Consider the following 19321-nt stretch of genomic DNA (forward strand, 5'->3'; position numbering starts at 1 on the left):
AACAATGTTTCAGTCAACAATGAACCACATAAACAACGATAGTCCCATAAGATTAGTACTATATAACCTAGGTGTGTAGTGGACTATACTATGATGTTCACACAATAATGGAATTGCCTAAAGGCACGTTTCTCAGAATGCATCCGTATCGTTAAGCAGTGAATGACTGCAAATGTATATATAGAAAGAGTTATTGTGAGGAATTGACTCATCGATTATGGAAGCTGACAAGTCTCAAGATCTGCCGGTTGAGTCAGCAAGCTGGAGACCCAGGGGAGCCGATGGTGTAGTTCCAGTCCAAAGGCTGGCAAGCTTGAGACCCAGGAAGGGCCAGTGCTTCAGTGCAAGTGTGAAAGCAGGAAAAAGCTGATGTTCAAAGGCTGTCAGGCAGGAGGAATTCTCTTACCGAGAGAAAGGATAGCTTTTTTGTTCTGTTCACACCTTCAACTGATTGGATGAGGCCCACCCACATTGGCAAGGGTGATCTTTACCCAAAGTCTACTGATTTAAATGTTAATCTTATCCAAAAACACTCTCACAGAAATGCCCAGAATAGTGTTTGACCAAATACCCGGGCATCTCGTGGCCCAGTGAGGTTGACACATAAAATTAGCCATCACAGATACTGAAAAGGAAGGCCAGGGGGTGGGAGGAGAGGCAGGTGGGTGTAATTTTAAGGAGATGGTCCTCAGCCATGTAGTGTCATGCCAGGAAGCAGAGAAACTGAGGAGTGCAGACGCCACTACCCACTCTAGTTAGTTTACCCAGAAAAGACATTTATTCAAGCTTTTAGGTAGCTCACAGCACTCCTGGGAGGACGAGGCTGGCAGCCAGAACAACACTGGGCCACAGGATGAGACTGAGCCCAGAACACCGTCCCCCTCCCCCGCCCTGAGACAGGGCAGCTTGCCCTGCCGCCTCCCAAACCAGATGCCTCCTCCGTGGCCCCAGTGGTCAGAAAAAGCCCCGGCTGCTTTCTGTGGCTGTATTCCAATTGAGAATCCAGCATGAAGGCATCAGGTTAGCAGAGCCAAGGCCCCTTCTGCATCTTAGCTACCAGGGAGGCTGAGAAAACAAGTTTCTGGCTACTGCTTTAGGCCAAACGTGATGTGAGAACATACTCACATGGAGGAAGGCTGTTCAGAAGATGCTGCGTTGGCCACAAGACCCATCTTCCCAAGCTACCCAACCCTCCAGTCTCAGCTTCAATTTTCATCTCTTCCAAGAAGCCTCCTCCAACTTGATAAACCGGAATCAAGGCCAGTATTCCTGCAGCACGTACCCACATAGCCAACCCATTCCAGTTCAACAGTATGGGTACCCCTTTTTAAATCTTTTACTGTCACCTCTGCATCACCTCTATGTCTATAGATACTTCCAGATCTTTTTTCTTTGCTTGTTTTTGTTTTCATTTGTAAACTCCAGAACTCATAAGTCTCTTCTTAGCTATATTTTTTACTCTGTCTTACCCAGTTTCATCCTTTTTGTTCTCTGGCATATGGGTGGGTCTCACCTTCCCCCACTCTGTCCCTCCCCCACAAACCGGTAAACTCCTTAAAAACTGGAGTCATATCTTTTTTTCTTCTTCTTTTTTGAATCTCCCACAGTACCTACTGTCACACTATACAGTAGCTGATCAATAAATATTTCCTGATCAAGTACAACTGATTAGTTATCTGAATTGATGAGTGCTTCTCAGATGAATTTGGATGGTATCTATTTAAAACAATAATGAATAAGAAGTAAATGGAACAACAATAAAAACCAGGAATGTTTAGGCCATGTACCAGAGGATGTCCAGAAATGCCTGGTAGTCTCAGGGATTCATTCAACATACATTGAGTGGCGGCCCTGTGGCAGACACTGTTCTCTGTCCTTGGGACGCAGGAATAAGGAAGATGAAAGAAACAGACAAAACAGCTCGTTCAAAGCTTCCATTCTGGAAGAGTCAGACAGTTAATAAACATGTAAATTGTAACATATTAGAATGGATAAGTGTAATGCGCGAAAGAAAAAGCAGAGCAAGATAACATCAGAAGTGCAGAGTGAGGTCTCGATGGACATTTTAGGTAGGATGGTCAGAATTGTAAAAAAATTGTTTTTAGATAATCAGAGAAAATTGAATACTTTCTGGGTATGAGATGATATAAAGAGATTGTGATAGGAATTGGGTATGATGATGGCATTTTGGATATGTTTTTTAAAATTCCTTATCTGTTGTAAGCTGAAATATTTGTAGGGAAATAATGTGACCTAATATGATGTCTAGGGTTTGTTTCAGAATGTTCCAGCAAAAAAAGGGGAGGGAGGGAGGAAGGAAGGAAGGGAGGAAGGGATGAAAGCAGGAAGGAAGGAGGAAGGAAGGAAGGAGGAATCAGGTAGTAGGCCAATAATTGAGAAAAGAATGGTAGAAAGTTGATATTTGAAACTTGTTTATTAGTGCAGGGAGTTCCTCATACTGTTCTTTCTACTTTTCTATGTTTTCTAAAATTTCCATAAGAAAAATTTTTTTAAAATAGCCCGTGTTCAGTAAGGCCGCATTCAGGCGATGACGTCTAAGCAGAGCCTGAAGGAGGTGAGGGAGTGAACTGTGGGGATGGGTATGAGGGGAGAGTGAGCCCAGCAAGGAAACAGTCGGTGCAAAGCATGTTCAGAGCATGCTGGCCTCGCCGCCCCTGAGTGGGGGAAGATGCAGGAAAGGAGGGCAGGGACGTCATTTGGTTGAGGGGAGGAGAACACAGAGAGCCTTTGAAGTCACTATGAGGACCTCACGTGAAGGTCAGATCCATCCGTGAGGGCTGCTGAGACACTGCTTTAGCATTGCACTCGGATGTATCTCCCTTAGGGGTTCCTGGAACCATTTGGATACCCTGGAGTTCTTTACTCAGATTCTGAGACGAGAGTTTGTGATACATTATCCACACTGTCCAATAGCACTTTCTGAGATGATGGCAATGTTCTCTCTGTGCTGTCCAGTACAGGAGCTGCTAGCCACATGTGGCTGCTGAGTACTTGAAATGAGCCCAGTGTAACCAAGGAGCTCAATTTCTAATTTAATTTAATTTTAGTTAATTTAAACACAAATGTATGTTCCCACCTGTGGCTAGCAGCTCCTGTACTGGACAGCACAGTGTTGGGGGATGGTTGGCTGTGCTCTGACATCTCCCTCCACGCTGGGTTTCATTCAGGTCAAGCAACCAGGGCGTTGCCACCTCAGGGCATTTGACCCTCTGCCTGCGCCTCTGTGCCTGGCTGGTTCCTGTGTGTCCTCAGGCTTGAGCTTAATGACACCACCTCAAAAGGCCTTCCCTGACCACCCAGTTGAAAGTAGGTCTCCACTGCACTGGGCTGTCCTGTGGTACCCAGTTTTCCTTGGAGGCATTCTCCCAGTTCCTAATTAAACTTGGTACTTACCGAATCTTGAAAGCTCCTCAAGGTCGGGGGTCTGCTCACCGTTGTCTGTTTTCTACCACATAGTCAGCCTACAATGAGTACTGACTGAAATGGAAATGGAGAAGGAGCAGTGTCAGTATATACAGTTTTCCGTGTTGGGGAGATGAGGGCCCCTCCAACCCATTGTCGCAAGAGGTTGGTGAGTCGGGAATAATTTCTTGAATAAACCTTAACTCGGGTTTTCAAAAGATGAATAGGAATTAGCAACGTGACAGTCAAGTTGGAGAAAGAAATTTCCTACAAAGATGAGAAGCAGCAGCAGGAAGGAAGAAGGAAATGGGAAAACAAAGGGACGGTGTCTGGGGGCCTGCGGGTAGTGTGTGGGGATCAGATGGGGCCTGATGGTGGAGGACCGTGGACGCCTTGAAGTGTGTGCTGCAGGTCAGAGGTGGGCAGATATTTTCTTTAAAGAGCCAAAAATGAGTAGTTTAGGCTTTGCAGGCCATATGCTCTCTGTCAAAACTTCTGGATTCCACCATTGTAACGCAAAAACTGCCTTAGACAATATGTGAATGTGTGTGGCTGTGTGCCGATCAAACTTTATTTATGGACACAGAAGTTTGAGTTCCAGATAATGCTCCTGTGACATGAACTGTTGCTCTTTGCATTTCTTTTTCAATCATTTAAAAGTGTAAAAATCATTCTTAGCTCCTGGACCATCCAATAACAGGCAGTCAGCCATGTTGTGTGCTTGGCCATGTTTGGTGGGGGACCCTAAAGGATTCGAAGGGGGACAGGAGGTGGTCAGATGGGTATTTCAGATGGCTCCCTCTGGCTTCAGTGGGATTTCGGGGCAGGCCTGAAGACTGGCAGTTTCTGTGAAGAGGCTGAGTAGGGGTCTGGGTGGAAGATGGCAAGGGCCTGAAATAGGGCAGCGTTAACAGGGACGGGAAAGAAAGGCCTGCTCTGAGATACATATTCTGGAATCAAAATGAGCAGAAGTTGGTGATGGATGTGCAGGGTGAGGAGTAAAAGAACAAGGTCCCAGTTTCGATTTAGTGATCAGATGCCCCAGCCTGGCAGGATCTCTAAGCTCTCGCTGGCCAAAGGTACGTGGCGCATCTTCATGCCTGTTTAGGTCTGGGGCCATTTATAGGGTCTTCCTTTTACCTGCAAAATGAGAGCAGCGTTAGTAAGGAGTGCCTTACCTCGTCATAAGATTACTCCCCTGGTAGGAATAATTTGCTGGTTGAATGGATAACCTAATTCTAGATGTTAGTCTATAAAAATGATACCGCAGTGGTCTGTGATAATTACCTAACCATACTGTCGTCTTCTCCCATCCTATCCTATCCAAAGAAGCAGCTGATTATCTCTTTCAAAGTATACAATTGCAGACCATAAACTAGGCTTCCCGTATTAGAGGAAATTCAAGCGGTAGAATCTAGGATGTTGATTATGGTAAAACTCTCTCTTTCTCTTTTTATTCCAAAATTCTTTAGCTTTCTCACAGTCTCAACTGCTTTTGGCTCCTCAGAACACAGTGAAGTGAGAGCAGAAACCTTGTAATCCCAACTGTTAATAAATGTTGCATTACCTTAAAATGACACAAATCATCGACGCAGCCCTCCAAAGCTGCTTTCCCACTTGCCCTATCCCAGCGGATTTCAGCTGTGTGAATATAATGAAAGATGAGTTCGTTTATGTTAGAGCTTTGCACACCACCTGGGGACGAGGAAGACCGGGTTAAATAAGAAAACACCTGTGTGGCGTGCGTCCTGCAAATGTGCACTAAGATAACACTAAGATTGGGGGAATAGACTAAATATATTTTGTAATGTCATATCCTTGGTTTTCAGGATGTTGATTTTCTCCCTCTTTTGGCGTTAGTTTTTGCTTCTATAGTATGAGTAGCCAGGTTCCATTTTTGTAGCATTTCTCTTTCTTCTCTGTACGGGGTTTTGAGAGATTTGTTTGGTACAGATCTATAGTACCTACTTGTAAGATTCTTTAGCTGTTCTTTATGGTCATCTAGTCCAGAAATGTATTAAGTCAGTATGTGAAAAAATGGGGGAGAAAATGATTGACCGACTGAACTTTGCTTTAGTATCATAAGATAGCTGGCAAGTTACCAAGGCGGAGGTTCTTGAACCAGAAGAAGTTCTTCTCGATGTGGTTGCCCCAATGAAGGAAGAGCTTTCGACATAAAGTTATTACCCGCTGAGAGGGGCGTCCCATCCCTCCACTGTGTTTTATTCCTTTCTCCCCTCCAGCTCCCTTCCTGTGCCCCTCCTGGCACCTCGGACCCTATGACCAAATGCTTTCAAGCACAGTCATTGGAATAGTGTAATGGTCATAGCCTGTGTTTGGTTTCCTCTGTCAAGCATTACACCAGAAATCTCTACTTGGATGTTGAGACCTGTTGAGGTCATCCCCAGTTTGTAGATGAGGAAACTGAGACCTGGAGAGGACCGGTAACTTGCCCAAGGCCACATGGCTAGAACTTGATGGAGCTGAGGTTGAAACTTAGGACTCTAGAGGAGGAGCTAGTGGGCAGTTCCCACACGGCCAGCTCTGCCACCTCCTCCCCTCACTGTCGGGCACTCCCCCAGCCAGCCTTGGCCAGCCTCATTGGTGGTCTGTCCTCTGAGCCAGACCACTGTAGCTTCTGTACATGAGCCTCTGTAGGTTCTGTAGACATGAGCCCCCCTTGTCACCTGGTAGTGCTTTGCTATTCCTTGCCCCAAATCCTTCTCTCAAGTCACCAATAGGGCTTTCAGATCTGAGGCAGCTCAAAATGTATGACAAGGAGAGCCTATGAGTGGCCAAGTGGACTTATGTCACTGGGCATCATTCACTCCCTTCACACCTAAGCAAAAGGGGTTTATTGGAGCATGATACACTTCTGATTGTTCTGGAACATCGTTCTGGAGTTGGCGTCCTTTAATTGACATCCACCGTGATGCTGGAGCCAGGTCCACCACCATCTCTTCTTGGGTTATTACAGAGACCTCTTAACTGGATGTGCAGTCTCCAGTCTTGCCTCTCCTGGGTTGGTCCTTCACCCAGAACCAAATGTTCCTATAGCAAATTGGGTTTCTGTTCCTCTCTGACTTCCCATTGCCCTTGGAATAAAGAGTGATCCTTTAGGTCACTTCTAAAGCCGTGAATGATCTGGCCCCTGCTTGCCCCTCTAGCCTTGTCTCTCACTGAGCCTCATATCCCTCACACTCTCCATCCAGCTTTCAGAACCTGTTTCCGTTTCTCCAGGAAGCAAGGCTTTTTCTTGCCCCTGAGCCTTTGCACATGCTGTTCCGTAAGTGCTCCCCTCCTGCCTGCACCAAATGTACCCCAGGCATGGCACCTGCCTGTCCACGCACTTTTCTTCACCACTGTAGTTTACACAGTTACTCACAATTCTAGGCACAGAGTTACAGCTCAGTCAACATCTCTTTCATGAATAAATGAAAATTATCCATTCCATTTTAATTTTTTACCTTTAATTTGGATCTGTCGCTTTCCTACATTCATTATCTGTTTTTGCCAATATTACTAACTCAACTTCATCAATCTTTTCAAATGTCTACTTTTTATTTTTTTCTTCCTCTCACCTTCTCATCTCCCACTCTTTGGGTCCTCCCTTTTAAAGGTATTTTGGACACTTTTCGGTCTAGTCTTCATAATTACCAGCACAGCGAGCCTGGGTTGCCCATATCCATGTTCGCCAGGACTGTTGAAGAATATGGCTGCAAATCTTAGAGCCTGCAGGCTCTTCTGGGGCAGCCCAGCCTTGTTTGGGCTGTGTTTGCCAGTAATGCTCAGAGGAATAAAAAAAGTATTGTGTGTGTTGCATAATGTCTTAAAGGGATAGAATTCTTCTCTCAATTATGTGTCGGTGTGAGCAAGGAAGAGCCAGAGGAAAGCAGTTTGGGACCAGCAGTGGTTCTGAAGAAAAGAGGAAATTGTGTAAAGTTTTCCCTGGTTAAAATGATTCCCATTTTGGATGTAGATTAGATTTTCTTAGCCCATCCCGCTTTCCACCTCCTATCACAGTTAACACGGAATCGCTCTTGAAGTGGCCCAATTAATTAACAGTAGTTGTTCTGTGTTGCTTTCTCCTTCTTGCAGACGTCACGCTGAAGGTCCACATCAGTGACGCCAGCACCCATCAGCCCGTCCCAGATGCGCTCATTGAAATTTTCACCAATCAGGTCTCCATTGCCTCTGGTACCTCAGGGACAGATGGCGTCGCCTTCATCAAGTTCCAGTATAAGCTGGGCAGTCAGTTGATCGTCACTGCCACGAAGCATGCCTACGTGCCAAACTCTGCCCCATGGAAGCCAATCCGATTACCTGGTAAGGTGGTCTTAACCTTTCTCAAAACAGAGCTCGTGGTCGGGCTAGTGGTGGAGTCAGACACAGAAACAATTTTGAAAGTGGAAGTCAGACAATCAGGAAAATACAGGTTTAGTCTCTGCTTTTGGGGCCTCTTATGTAAAGGAATGGTGGGATCTGGCATGAAGCTGGTCGGGGCTGCACGTTATTCTACACACACAATGGAATCAAAGGCTTAGAGTGTCTGCTCACTTCCCCAGTGTTCCGTTTTGTATCTTGTTGATTGTAAGTAGCAGCATGGCATCAGGCAGTGCTCTGGAATGGAGCTTCCTCCTTCTGCTTCACGGGCCTGAGATCAGGGCTGTCCGAAGAGGTGGCAGGTGATGGCGAGACTATCTTCCTCTTTTCCCCTTCTTACCTCCTCTCAATTCTTCACTTCCTGCACCTCTGATCACCTGAGGTATGGGGTTTTTTCCAAACACCAAGCAATTCTCAGATTGTCCAACACTAGCTGGGCATCCTACAGTTTAATTCAGTTCTGAGCCTATCTACCTGGAGGTAGCGTCAGCTCACACAGGTTAGGGGCTCAATTCCACAAGACTGCCTCCCTCACCCCAATTCAGATGCCAATCACAAGTCCAGGTTGGCACCTGTGCTTCTGACTGACCACCTATGGAGCAGAAGTGTCCATGACTTCCTCCTTGGGGTCGATTAAGTTGCTAGAGTGGCTCACAGAACTCAGAGAAACAGTTTACTTATTAGATTACCACTTTATTACAAAGGCTATTCAAAGGAAGAGATGTGTGGTATGTGGGAAAGGGCACACACAGCTTCTGTGTCCTCTCCAGGTGCGCCACCCTCCCAGCACCTCCATGGGTTCACCAACCTGGAAGCTCTCTGAACCCCTCCCTTTTGATTTTTTATAGAGGCTTAATTACATAGGCATGATTGATTAAATCCTTGGCCATCGGCATTTGATTCAACCTCCAGCCCCTCTTCCCTCCTCAGTGGTCAGGAGATGGGACCAAAGGTTCTAACCCTCTGATCACATGGTTGACTCCCCTGGTGACCAGCCCCCATCCTTCCATGCTGTCTGAAAATCGCTACATTAACATAACCTCTGGTGTGGTTGAAAGGGGCTTGGTATGAATAACAAAAGACACCTTTATCCCTCTCATCACTGAGGAAATTCCAAGGGTTTTAGGAACTCTGAGCCAGGAATGGGACCAAGACCAAATAGATATATCTTATTATAAATGACATCACATGATCGTGACCATTCACAGCTACAAAGCAGTCTGTCCACAACAAGGGGCAAGGATGGTGCCTGACGTAGATTCAGCTTGGGACGGGGTAGGTAAGTGGGCAGCAGATGGTCCTCTCACCTCACGCACCATCTGGTGCCTGGACCACATCATCTGTCGGCACCAAGGTTGGGTGAGTGGCAAGGATAGGCTTAGAGCTGGAGGAGATGCTGCCTGGGGAGTGGGGGCAGTGTGGGTTTTAGAAACCGACTGACATAGGTTCTGCCTCCCAGTCTGTTCTTGAGTCCCTCTAGCTTCAATGCCAATCTCTAAAAGGGAGCTGATACCACCTCGTAGAGTTGTTCTGATTAAAAAGTAGTTAACATATGTAAACGGCCTTATGAAGCCTAAAACACAGTAGGTGCTCAAGAGATATGTAGCACCTGGCACAGTATTTGTCAAAATCCCAAAGTTAGTGCTCATCTCTGTGCCACTGCATGCTAGACACACCCCATCAGGGTCCCTGGTGTCTTATGAAGCCCCAGCATCTACCCTCATTCACAAAACTCTCTTTACTTCAATGTATAGTTATTAAGTATCTACTATGAGCCGTCACTGCCCTGGGCACTGAGAATACAGCTCTAGAGACACAGAACTTGCCCCTAGGGAGTTTACAGTTTAGTTATGAAGTCAGCCACAGAAGCCTTTTCCATCTAACGGGATAAATGCTCTGATGGATTTCAGTGTCTGTGTACGCAGGGGAGGCTGGAGAGGAACGTTAACCAGTCTAGGTGAGTGAATGGAGGCTTCTTGGAGGGGACGGGGGGAGCTGGGTCTTGAGGATGAATAGATGTTAGCATCAGGAGGTGCTTGTAAAAACATACAGATTCTAGGACTCAACCATTCAATCCGGCTAGGGGGACTCAGGAATCTGCATATTAACGAGCACTTCCACCTTCTCATGGACAAAAGTGTTCACCAAAGTTTGAGACCACTGCTTTATGAGCTATGGAAAGTGGAGTTGATATAGATACAACTAAGGAGATCATTTACAGAAATTTTAGAGAAAGGGGGATAAACCTGGGAGGTGTTTAGCAGGCAAAATCCAGAAAGTCTTGAGGAGTGGATGGGAGCAAGGTAAGGGAAAAGATGAGTTAGAAGAAATGTGAACTGAATCTTGGGTTTCTGGCTGGTGATAGAGTGAATAGAACAGAGAGGTGATGGAATTGGGAGACCTGCCACACTATGGTTCCCTAAAGTTGACCCAACGGATACAGTAGGTTAAAAGAAACCCCCTTCCTCCTCCCTGTGCGCACCCCTCTTCCCAAGCTTGGGGCTCAGGCGAGATGGATGCAGATGCTGAGGAGGTAGAGAAGATGGGAGGAAAGGCATGAGTGTTGGGTCATAGTTGATAACGAGCTTAGGGTAGGGTAGACTGGATTTGAACTGCCTCTGGGACACCATGTGCATTTGGCCTTTAGTTTGAAATGATTTGGGGGTTCAGGGGGTTTCGAGAGGTGTAGTTCAGGGGTCATTAGCAGTGTTGAGGTGAGAATCAAAACCATGCCCTCATCCAAAGAGTGGAGGGAAGTGGGCCTGACACAGAACCCTGAGAAGGCCAACAAAGTAGGAAAGGTGATCTTTATTAGGTTATATCTAAAGAAAATATTTGACCTCCCCTATTTTTCACCTTGAGAAATCACTGGAAACAACCCAGAGATGTTTAAATGGTATCTGGAGACCATAACTCCACCTTTGCTAGGAGAGTGGCAGCGCAAAGTGTAGTCGATTCTCACTATTCACAGTAGTTGTGTTCTATAAAGTCACTGCGACATTGAATTAGTGAATACTGAGTCGATGCTTCTAGGGGACATGTAGGGTTGTGTTCCTGTGAGCCTCTGGTCACATTTTGTCAACTGATCAATAGATCACCTTGTTTTCTGTGTGCTTCTGTTTAAAGACACTTTATTTAATATGTATTTTTGGTTCACTGACATTGAACTCACAGCCACCAGCACTGTAACTCCTGCCTGAGTGAAGCTGACCTAGCATATGTATTTTCTCCAGAAGGCCCATCCCAGCCTTCCTGCTCTCAGGAACACCAGACAGCTCTCCACTTGGGGGCCATTTTACACAGTGAAATCAGCAACATAAAGCACAAGAATGCAAGAAACTTGGAGCTAAATAGATCGCACAAAGCACGCTTATAAGATGAGAGCTGAAACAAGAAGGCAGAGCATCGCCTTGGTCAACCTCAGCTGGGAACCTGTACATCAGAAAACTCAAATTTTTGACCACTCTTTACATATGCATTTAAAGCATCACGAGTATTGATTTGGGGGTTACAAATAAATTTTAGTGAGTAGGCACATTCGCAAATACTGAATCCACAAATAATGAAGATCGACTTTACTTTAATTACATTCACTTCACTGTGTTAACATGATCATTTGATAAAAAGCAACCGTTTCCATAATGTCCGTTTTCTTAAAGGAGTCGAAAAATGGAAATAATGTGGTTTAATTGAAAGAGTTTTGGATGAGGTGTGAAGACACATGTCGGCCCATCAAGCCCTTCTGGGCCCATTTTTCTCAATTCTAAAGCTAAATTAATTAGACTGAATAATTTTCAGGGACCCTCCCATGTCTTTGAGTATTTTTGTCTGCTCGCCTTTTCAACACAACAAAGGTACTCTTAAGTAGACTCTAACAGAAAATGTGACCAAAATTTAGACTGGTCTGTTGTGAAAAGCAGAGTAAACTATTATTTTTATGCGTATTTTTGGCGGTCAAGACGAACACTTGGTCTTTTGGCGATAATTGGGCAAGGAAGAGAGAAGAGTGGAGAGCCTCTTCTAAAATATGTTAAAAATTTGAAACTAAAGAATCTTTTCTTTACTACACATGCATACATGGTTTTGTTTGCATAAGCATTCTTACAAGATTTTGGAATGGATCTCTTTTTTTCATCCCTAACAATAGTTCCTGGAAGATGTGCATCCTTTTTCCCTTTCAAGGAAGAAGGTATAGATTGGGGAGGGGAGAACCCCACATAAGGAGAGCGCCCTTACCTTTGGCAAACAGATAGAACAAATTTAGCTATAGAAAATATAATCCATCCAGTGAAGACTATAGTTCCACACCTTAATTATTTCCATCTCCTAGCCATTGCCCTAGCCCAGGCCTTTTGCAATGGTCCAGGACTATTGGAGCAGCCCCTGGCCAGATCAGTCTGCCCCTTCAGAACAGCCTCCATGTGTCTTAAAGACACACAGTTTCTTAAATACATACACGCACACACACACACACACACACAAAACACAACAACCACTCTCCTCCCCTAGCTGCTTCTCCCTTACATATCTCATGATCTAGTCATCCTGGGCAATTGGTCATTCTCTGGAGCAATCTGACATTTCTCCCACTCTGTGTGTGTCCGCACTATTTTTCCTTTACCGTTGTTCTCTTCGCAAGCTTGTCCTCTCTCCTTTAATGCCCAGCGTGGCTGTTTACTGCTCCCTGAAGTCTTCCTGCCTCTCTCAGATGGAGTTAGATGTTCCTTTCTCTCTACTTATCAAAAAAAATAAACACCTGTTTGGTGTGAGGAGACCTGCTCGGTTTGAGGTCTGTGGTGCCTCTCACTCCAGGAAGCCCCCCCTGGTGCCTCTGCTGCCACACAGCATACTCTTACAAGAAATCCTTTTTTCTCCTATATAAAATAAGGTTTGAGAAACAGTTTGCTAGCGCCGATGCCTTATGTATGGAAGTCCCAAATGTTGTAGGTGAGAAATGTTTACAAATCACCCTACGATGGTCAGACACATCTCGAGAGACTGATCACAGGTGACGTCAGAGCTCAGAGTCCCCAGACCAGTCAGCGCAAGTTTTCAGGGCCCAGGAAATGCCATTCAGGATCTGTGTGAGCTCTCTAATGGACCAGGGTGGTCCAGGCATCTGCACTCGGAGAGGCAGAGGGTGAAACACTAGCCTGAGATTGGAGGTGAGGTGTTTCCTGCAGGCAACATTGTTACAACAATCGGTCCTTTCTTCCTGACCATGAGGCACCCAGGGCCGTTGGGTGAAGGGATCATTGTTAAAGAAGGTTATGGTTACCTTTGAAATGGTCATGCAGGAGTTCCAGTTCCTCCCTGTAGTCCTGGCTCACGCTGCTTACCTGATGCTCCCTCCCCAACCTGCTGTGGATTTCTCTCCTAACTTTGAACCCCCAAGATGAATTCTTTTTTTATTCTTTTCCTTTTTTTTTGTATTTGAGATATAATTCGTATACCATAAAATTCACCATTTTAAAGTGTGTAATTCATAAGGTTGTACAACCATCACCACTATCTAATCCCAGAATATTTTCTTCACCCCAAAAAACCCCATACCCATGAGCTTTGACTCGCTATATCCCACTCCCCTTAGTCCCTGGCATCCACTCATTTCCTCTGTTTCTTTATGGATTTGCGTATTTTGGACCCTGCAGATAAGGAGAATCCTACGAAATGTGGCCTTTGTGTCTGGTGTCTTTCAGTTAGCATAATGTTTTCAAGGTGCCTCCATGTGGCAGCATGAATCAATGCTTGATTCCTTTTTATGAGTAAACCATATACTGCTGTATGGATAGACCACATTTTATTTATCTGTTATCAGTTGATGTCTATTGACTTGTTTGCACTTTTTGGCTATTCTGACTGCTGCTGCTATGGACATTTGTGTACAAGCTTTTGTGTGAATATGATTTTCAGTTCTCTTGGAGTGGAATTGCTGGGTCATCTGGTAACTATTTTTAATATTTTGAGGAACCACCAGATGGTTTTCCATAGCACCAAGGTGATCTTCCTCATGGTGCTGGCCACATTCTACTTCTCATATGACTATTTGTTGTGTGTCCGAGTCCCCTTCTAATGTGGAACCCTTGAAGGCACAGACTGCCTCCAACGCTGATCTTTTCCACAGGATCCAGCAGTGAGCGTGCATAGAGTGGCAGCTCAATAAATTGACCATGTAAGGAGTCTGTGAAAAGAGGGGTCATGTCCAAGGCCAGCTCTCTGGTCTTCTCTGGCACTATGAAGAGCCAGCAGCGCTAAGCAATTGATATTCTTAGCACTTGATATTTCTGGTTCCTGATATCTTCCCAGAACGCCACTTCACCTCTCTAGCCCTCACTTTCCTCCTGTTTAAAGTTAGAGGCTTGAGTTGGATAAAGTCTAAGGAGCCTTAGAATTTGAGTCTGTGGGGCATAGCAGTGGAGGGCAGACCCCAGAGTTCAAATCCTGGCTCCTTATTCACCAGCTGTGGGACCTTAGACAGGTTAATTCCTTATATATAGACCTGTTTCCTTACCTGTCAAGTGGGCATGTTAATAATACCTGTTTCATAGAGTTGTTTTGAGATTTAAATAAATTGCCAAATTAAGGCACTTAGAATAATGTCTGACATGTTAGGAAGGGTTCAGTAATGTTAGAGATTATTATTCCATACTACTTTTATTTGTTTTGTCTTAAATCCATGTTCTACCCAGAAATTTGTAGGTTTTGTGAGTTTTTTAGTCGAAAATCCTCAGGTCCTTAAGTGAGAATTTTAAAATAGCACCAGTTCTGTCATCTTATTGGTTTCCAGAATAGGGCAGAATATTCTTTTATAATGAGGAACACGTTAACCTAAGCACGTATTTTTAAAGTATTTTTTAATGTTAATATCTAACTTTATGTATTACACTCATATAGTGTGTACCTTGATATATTCCTAGTATGAAGAGATTCAGATACTTGTAAAAATTTCTAACAAATGAAAAATGGTTGCCCATTGTAGGGTTAGCCGTTGTTATGAGAGACTGTAGTACTGTGGTGGCATTTTGAAAGTCTTTTGCTAATCCTACTAAAAGGAGAAACTGTTTCCCTTTTCTCTACTCACAGCGCTTCTGACACCAAATAAGTGGAGATTTTTCCTCAAACCAACCAATTCTCCAACTCCCTGGACACCAGCTGAACATCCTACAATTCAAGTCAGTTCTGATACTAACTACCCAGAGTTAGTGTAGAATCCACAGGTTAAGGGCTCAGTCCCACGAGACTGTCCCCCACATCAGACGCAGGTCCCAGGTTGTCACCTGTACTTCTGACCGACTGGCTATAAATCAGGTGTTCCCACGACTCCCTCCTTGGGTTTGATAATTTGCTGTAAGAGCTCACAGAACTCAGGGAAACACTTACATTTTCCAGTTTATTATAAAGGATATTGTAAATGACACAGATGAACAACCAGATGAAGAGGTACACAGGTTGAGATCTGGAAGGGTCCTGAGTGGAGGAGCTTCTGTGCCCATGGAGTTGGGGTGTGCACCCTCCCGGCATGTCGATGTGTTCACCAACCCAGAAGCTCCCCGAACCCCATACTTTTGGGAGGCTCCATCATGTTGGCACAATCGATCATTAACTCAATCTCCAGCCCCTCTCTCCTTCCCAGAGGATGGGAGGCGGAGCTGAAAGTTCCAAGCTTCTAATCATGGCTTGGTCTTTCTGGTGACCAAGCCCCAACCTGAAGCCATCCAGGAATCTACCAAGAGTCACCTCATTAGAGCAAAAGATGCTCTGATCCCCCATCACTCAGGAAATTACAAGGCATTTAGGAGCTCTGTGTCAGGAACCAGGGGCAGAGACCAAATATACATTTCTTCTTATGTCACAGTACCAAAAGTCGATATTGTTGATTGCGTTGAAATCAGAGAAAACAAAGAAGGCAGAGTACTGCCAAAATTAGAGTGGGTATTTGAATTTACCTAACAGAATTCCCTTATATCCATTTTTGTTTCTGCAGTGTTTTCTTCACTGAGCCTTGGTCTGCTTCCAGAACGATCTGCGACCCTAATGGTGTATGAAGATGTGGTCCAAATAGTATCAGGATTCCAAGGTATGTTGAATATTTAAAAAGAGAAGCAACAGTGACTTTTGGGCCGGCTACTAAAATCCTATGAGGGATGACTTATTGTCAGATGGTGTTGGCAATGAATTTACCCAGAGCTGAACATAACATCTTTTGTCCCTGTGAATGTGCAACACATTTGAATTTTGGTTAAACTCTCCATTGGCCGTGATCTTGTTTCTTACAGGCCCACTTAGCCTTTAAGTGTGTGACAAAGAAGAAGATGCTTCACTGCTCTGTCTGTACCACTTCTCTCTCCTCTCCAAAGGAGAGAATATTCACCTCATGGCCTCAGGGCCAGGACCTTGCCTGGGCCTCACTGACCGGTGGACAGGGTCGCTCTTCAAGGTTCATAAGCATTTGAGGGTATACAATTTCAGTTTTGCGACATAAAAAGATTCCAGAGATCTGTTGCACAATAACGTAAATATACTTAACACGACCAAACGGTACACTTAAAAATGGTTAAGATCGGGGGCTGGCCCAGTAGCGCAGTGGTTCAACTGCTCACGTTCCACTTCTCAGCAGCCTGGGGTTTGCCAGTTCGGATCCCAGGTGCAGACATGGCATTGCTTGGCAATGGCATGCTGTGGTAGGCGTCCCACGTATAAAGTAGAGGAACATGGGCACGGATGTTAGCTCAGGGCCAATCTTCCTCAGCAAAAAGAGGAAGATTGGCAGTAGTTAGCTCAGGGCTAATCTTCCTCAAAAAAAAAAAATGGTTAAGATGGTAAATTTAATATTTTGTGCTTTTTACTACAATAAAAAAAAAACCACCCTAAAAAAAAAAGGTTCATGGCAATCAAATGTGGCTTTTTCTTCTCTCATCCCAACGCATCTCACGTGCAGTGAGGTGTATAAATGTGACTTCACCCGCTAACCTCTCTTGCAGAGATACTAGTACAGAAGGCTTCAGGGACCTCCCCTATTTTATGTGGGATGCCACCACAGTGTGGCTTGATGAGCTGTGCTAGGTCTGCACCTGGGATCCAAACCTGCAAACCCCCCAGCTGCCAAGTAGAGTGAGTGCACTTAACTGCTACACCACTGGGCTGGCCCCTATTCCTTTATTTTAATGCCTTTTTACACTAATTGTTCTCTGCATGTGCCGTCTGCAAAAGAGGTGAACTCCTTCATTCCTTTTTTATTGAGTAGCTGCGGGAACATGCAGAGGTGTACATGCGGCCACTGCTCTTAGAAGATGTGTTTGAAGAGAAAATAAGTAGAAGTGTCTAGCAACATGTGTGACTCAAGTTGTGGACAGAAAGCAGGAATAGAAATCCAGATTTTTCTGTCATCCGCACAGTGAAAGCCATAAGCTATCATCTTTTTTCTCCCCCGAGAGAGAGCAGAGCTAGCCGTGAGTCCTCTGCATCCTTTCATACTAGAATCACACCCCAGCCCAAGCCCGTTGGCCTTGGTACTTTCCAATTTTTCTTTGATTAGCTTTGCTATTATTGTTTCATGACTAAATGATAATCATTTCCCCCCCAGTTTTATTGAGGTATAATTGACATGCAAAATATTAGTTTCAGGTGTACAACATAATGATTTGATATCTGTATCTATTGCAAAATGATCATCTCAGTAAGTCTAGGTAACGTCCGTCACCACACATAGTTATGAATTTTTTTTCTTGTGATAAGAACTTTTAAGATCTACCTCTTAGCAATTTTCAAATATGCAATACAGTATTGTTAACTATACTCTCTACATTACATCCCCAGGACTTCTAACTGGAAGTGTATATCTTTGATCACCTCCACCCATGTCCTCCAGCCCTCACCACCTGCCTCTGGCAACCATCAATCTGTTCAGTTTCTGAGTTCAGTTTCTTTTTGGATTCCACATATAAGAGAGATCATACAGTATTTGTCTTTCTCTATCTGACTTATTTCACTTAATGTCATGCCCTCAACATCCATGTTGTCACAAATGGCTGGATCTCCTTCTTTTTTATGGCTGAATAATATTCCATTGTATATATATATATACACACATGTATATATGTATACGTTCCATTGTGTGTTATATATATATATATACACACCACATTTTCTTTATCCATTCATCCATTGATGGACACTTAGGTTGTTTCCATGTCTTTGCTGTTATAAATAATGCTGCAGTCAACACGGGGGTGCAATGATGATTTTCTTGAAATGAAGGAATGATTATGCTTCCTTCTCATGTTCTTCACTAAGCCAGGAACCTTTAGTCTCTTGCTGTTGTTTCCACTGGGCTAAATTCTCATAAAGACCTTTGGTTGAAATGATAGATAGCAAGGAACTAACAGTTGTAATGAATGTCCCTGATACCGACAGACTATGCTGGCCCGTTTGTGTCAGGGTGTAGATTAGGATGGTCAGAGTATAATTTAGAGCTGACAGCAGCTCTTCAAATATCGGATGGAAACTACGACTCACCTGGCTGACTTCTTGTTGGGTTTGATACCTGCTTTGCATTTCCTGAGGCCTGAGCACGTGGAGCCTGCCAGCTGCTCAGACCTGGCCGGCTTGGAACTCTGCTTGTTCTGCTCACGTCTGTTGTTGCTGTGCCCATGCCCACGTGGCAGGGGGCTGGTGGATATAAAACAGGGAGTTTCACAAACATGTTCCAGCCACTGTATATTGTGTATTCTTTTTCAGTAAGCCTTAAGAACCATTTTTTTTCACAGCCTTGAGGGTTTTGATTTTTTAGTTAAAAAACTGACCACCTACTATGTTACGTGTTGTTGTCAGGGCTGCAGCCGCCGTAATTTTCATCACCTGCTCAGGAATTAGAAATTTCTCTCTTTCTTTTAACTGGTCCTTGCCCTCTGCCTGCCTTTTCCTCAGAGTTAGTCGTCATCTGCCGTCTTACTAGTCGTCCTCATCCTTTGTCTTAGTTTTCTTCTCCTTTCTCCGAATTGCCCATCCTTTCCTCCAGATGTTGGGCCACCAGCATACCTTTTGTTAGAAAGTTCTCAAGTAGCTGGGCAGCTGGGCTTCTGTGGTGTGGACCTGCCGCTGGGCCTTGAAAAACAGAGAAGAGTGAGGCCATAGGGTACAGACCAGAAAGGGACATTGTCCAGTAGAACCCAACCCCCACCTTCCTAGACCCTGACCTTGTGTCCTCTGGGCCTCAGATACACCTTCAGCGAACTCCCTTCCACCTCTTCCCTGAACATTGCCCGCCTTCCTGGTCTGAAATGTCCCTGAGGACACGGCCTTCCCTGCAGCCTTCTCAAGTAGGGAGCTGGGTTTCCACGCAGTGGTCTCTCATTGCTCTGCAGTAACATTTAAATTACTCTGCCTCCTTCCTCCCTCCATCACTGTAGCTCCTTAGAAGGTGGTCGGACCACTTGACACCCGTCTCTTGGTCAACTTTCCTCCTGGACTCAGACTTTAGCTTCTGCTTCCCTGGTTCACGCTGCTCCTGTAATTG

The 19321-nt window shown here is 44.7% G+C and overlaps 1 protein-coding gene across 1 annotated transcript in view; it reads left to right on the forward strand.

Moving 5' to 3' along the window:
- FAM171A1 (family with sequence similarity 171 member A1) overlaps window positions 1-19321 on the forward strand; it is a 129483-nt gene that overhangs the window by 63728 nt on the left and 46434 nt on the right. Inside the window, exons 2-3 of the mRNA XM_070601871.1 lie at window positions 7522-7749; window positions 15791-15883. Coding sequence (XP_070457972.1) covers window positions 7522-7749; window positions 15791-15883 — 321 coding nt within the window. The remainder of the gene's footprint in view (window positions 1-7521; window positions 7750-15790; window positions 15884-19321) is intronic.

Source organism: Equus przewalskii, chromosome 30 (assembly GCF_037783145.1).
Source record: "Equus przewalskii isolate Varuska chromosome 30, EquPr2, whole genome shotgun sequence".
Lineage (NCBI taxonomy): Eukaryota > Metazoa > Chordata > Mammalia > Perissodactyla > Equidae > Equus > Equus przewalskii.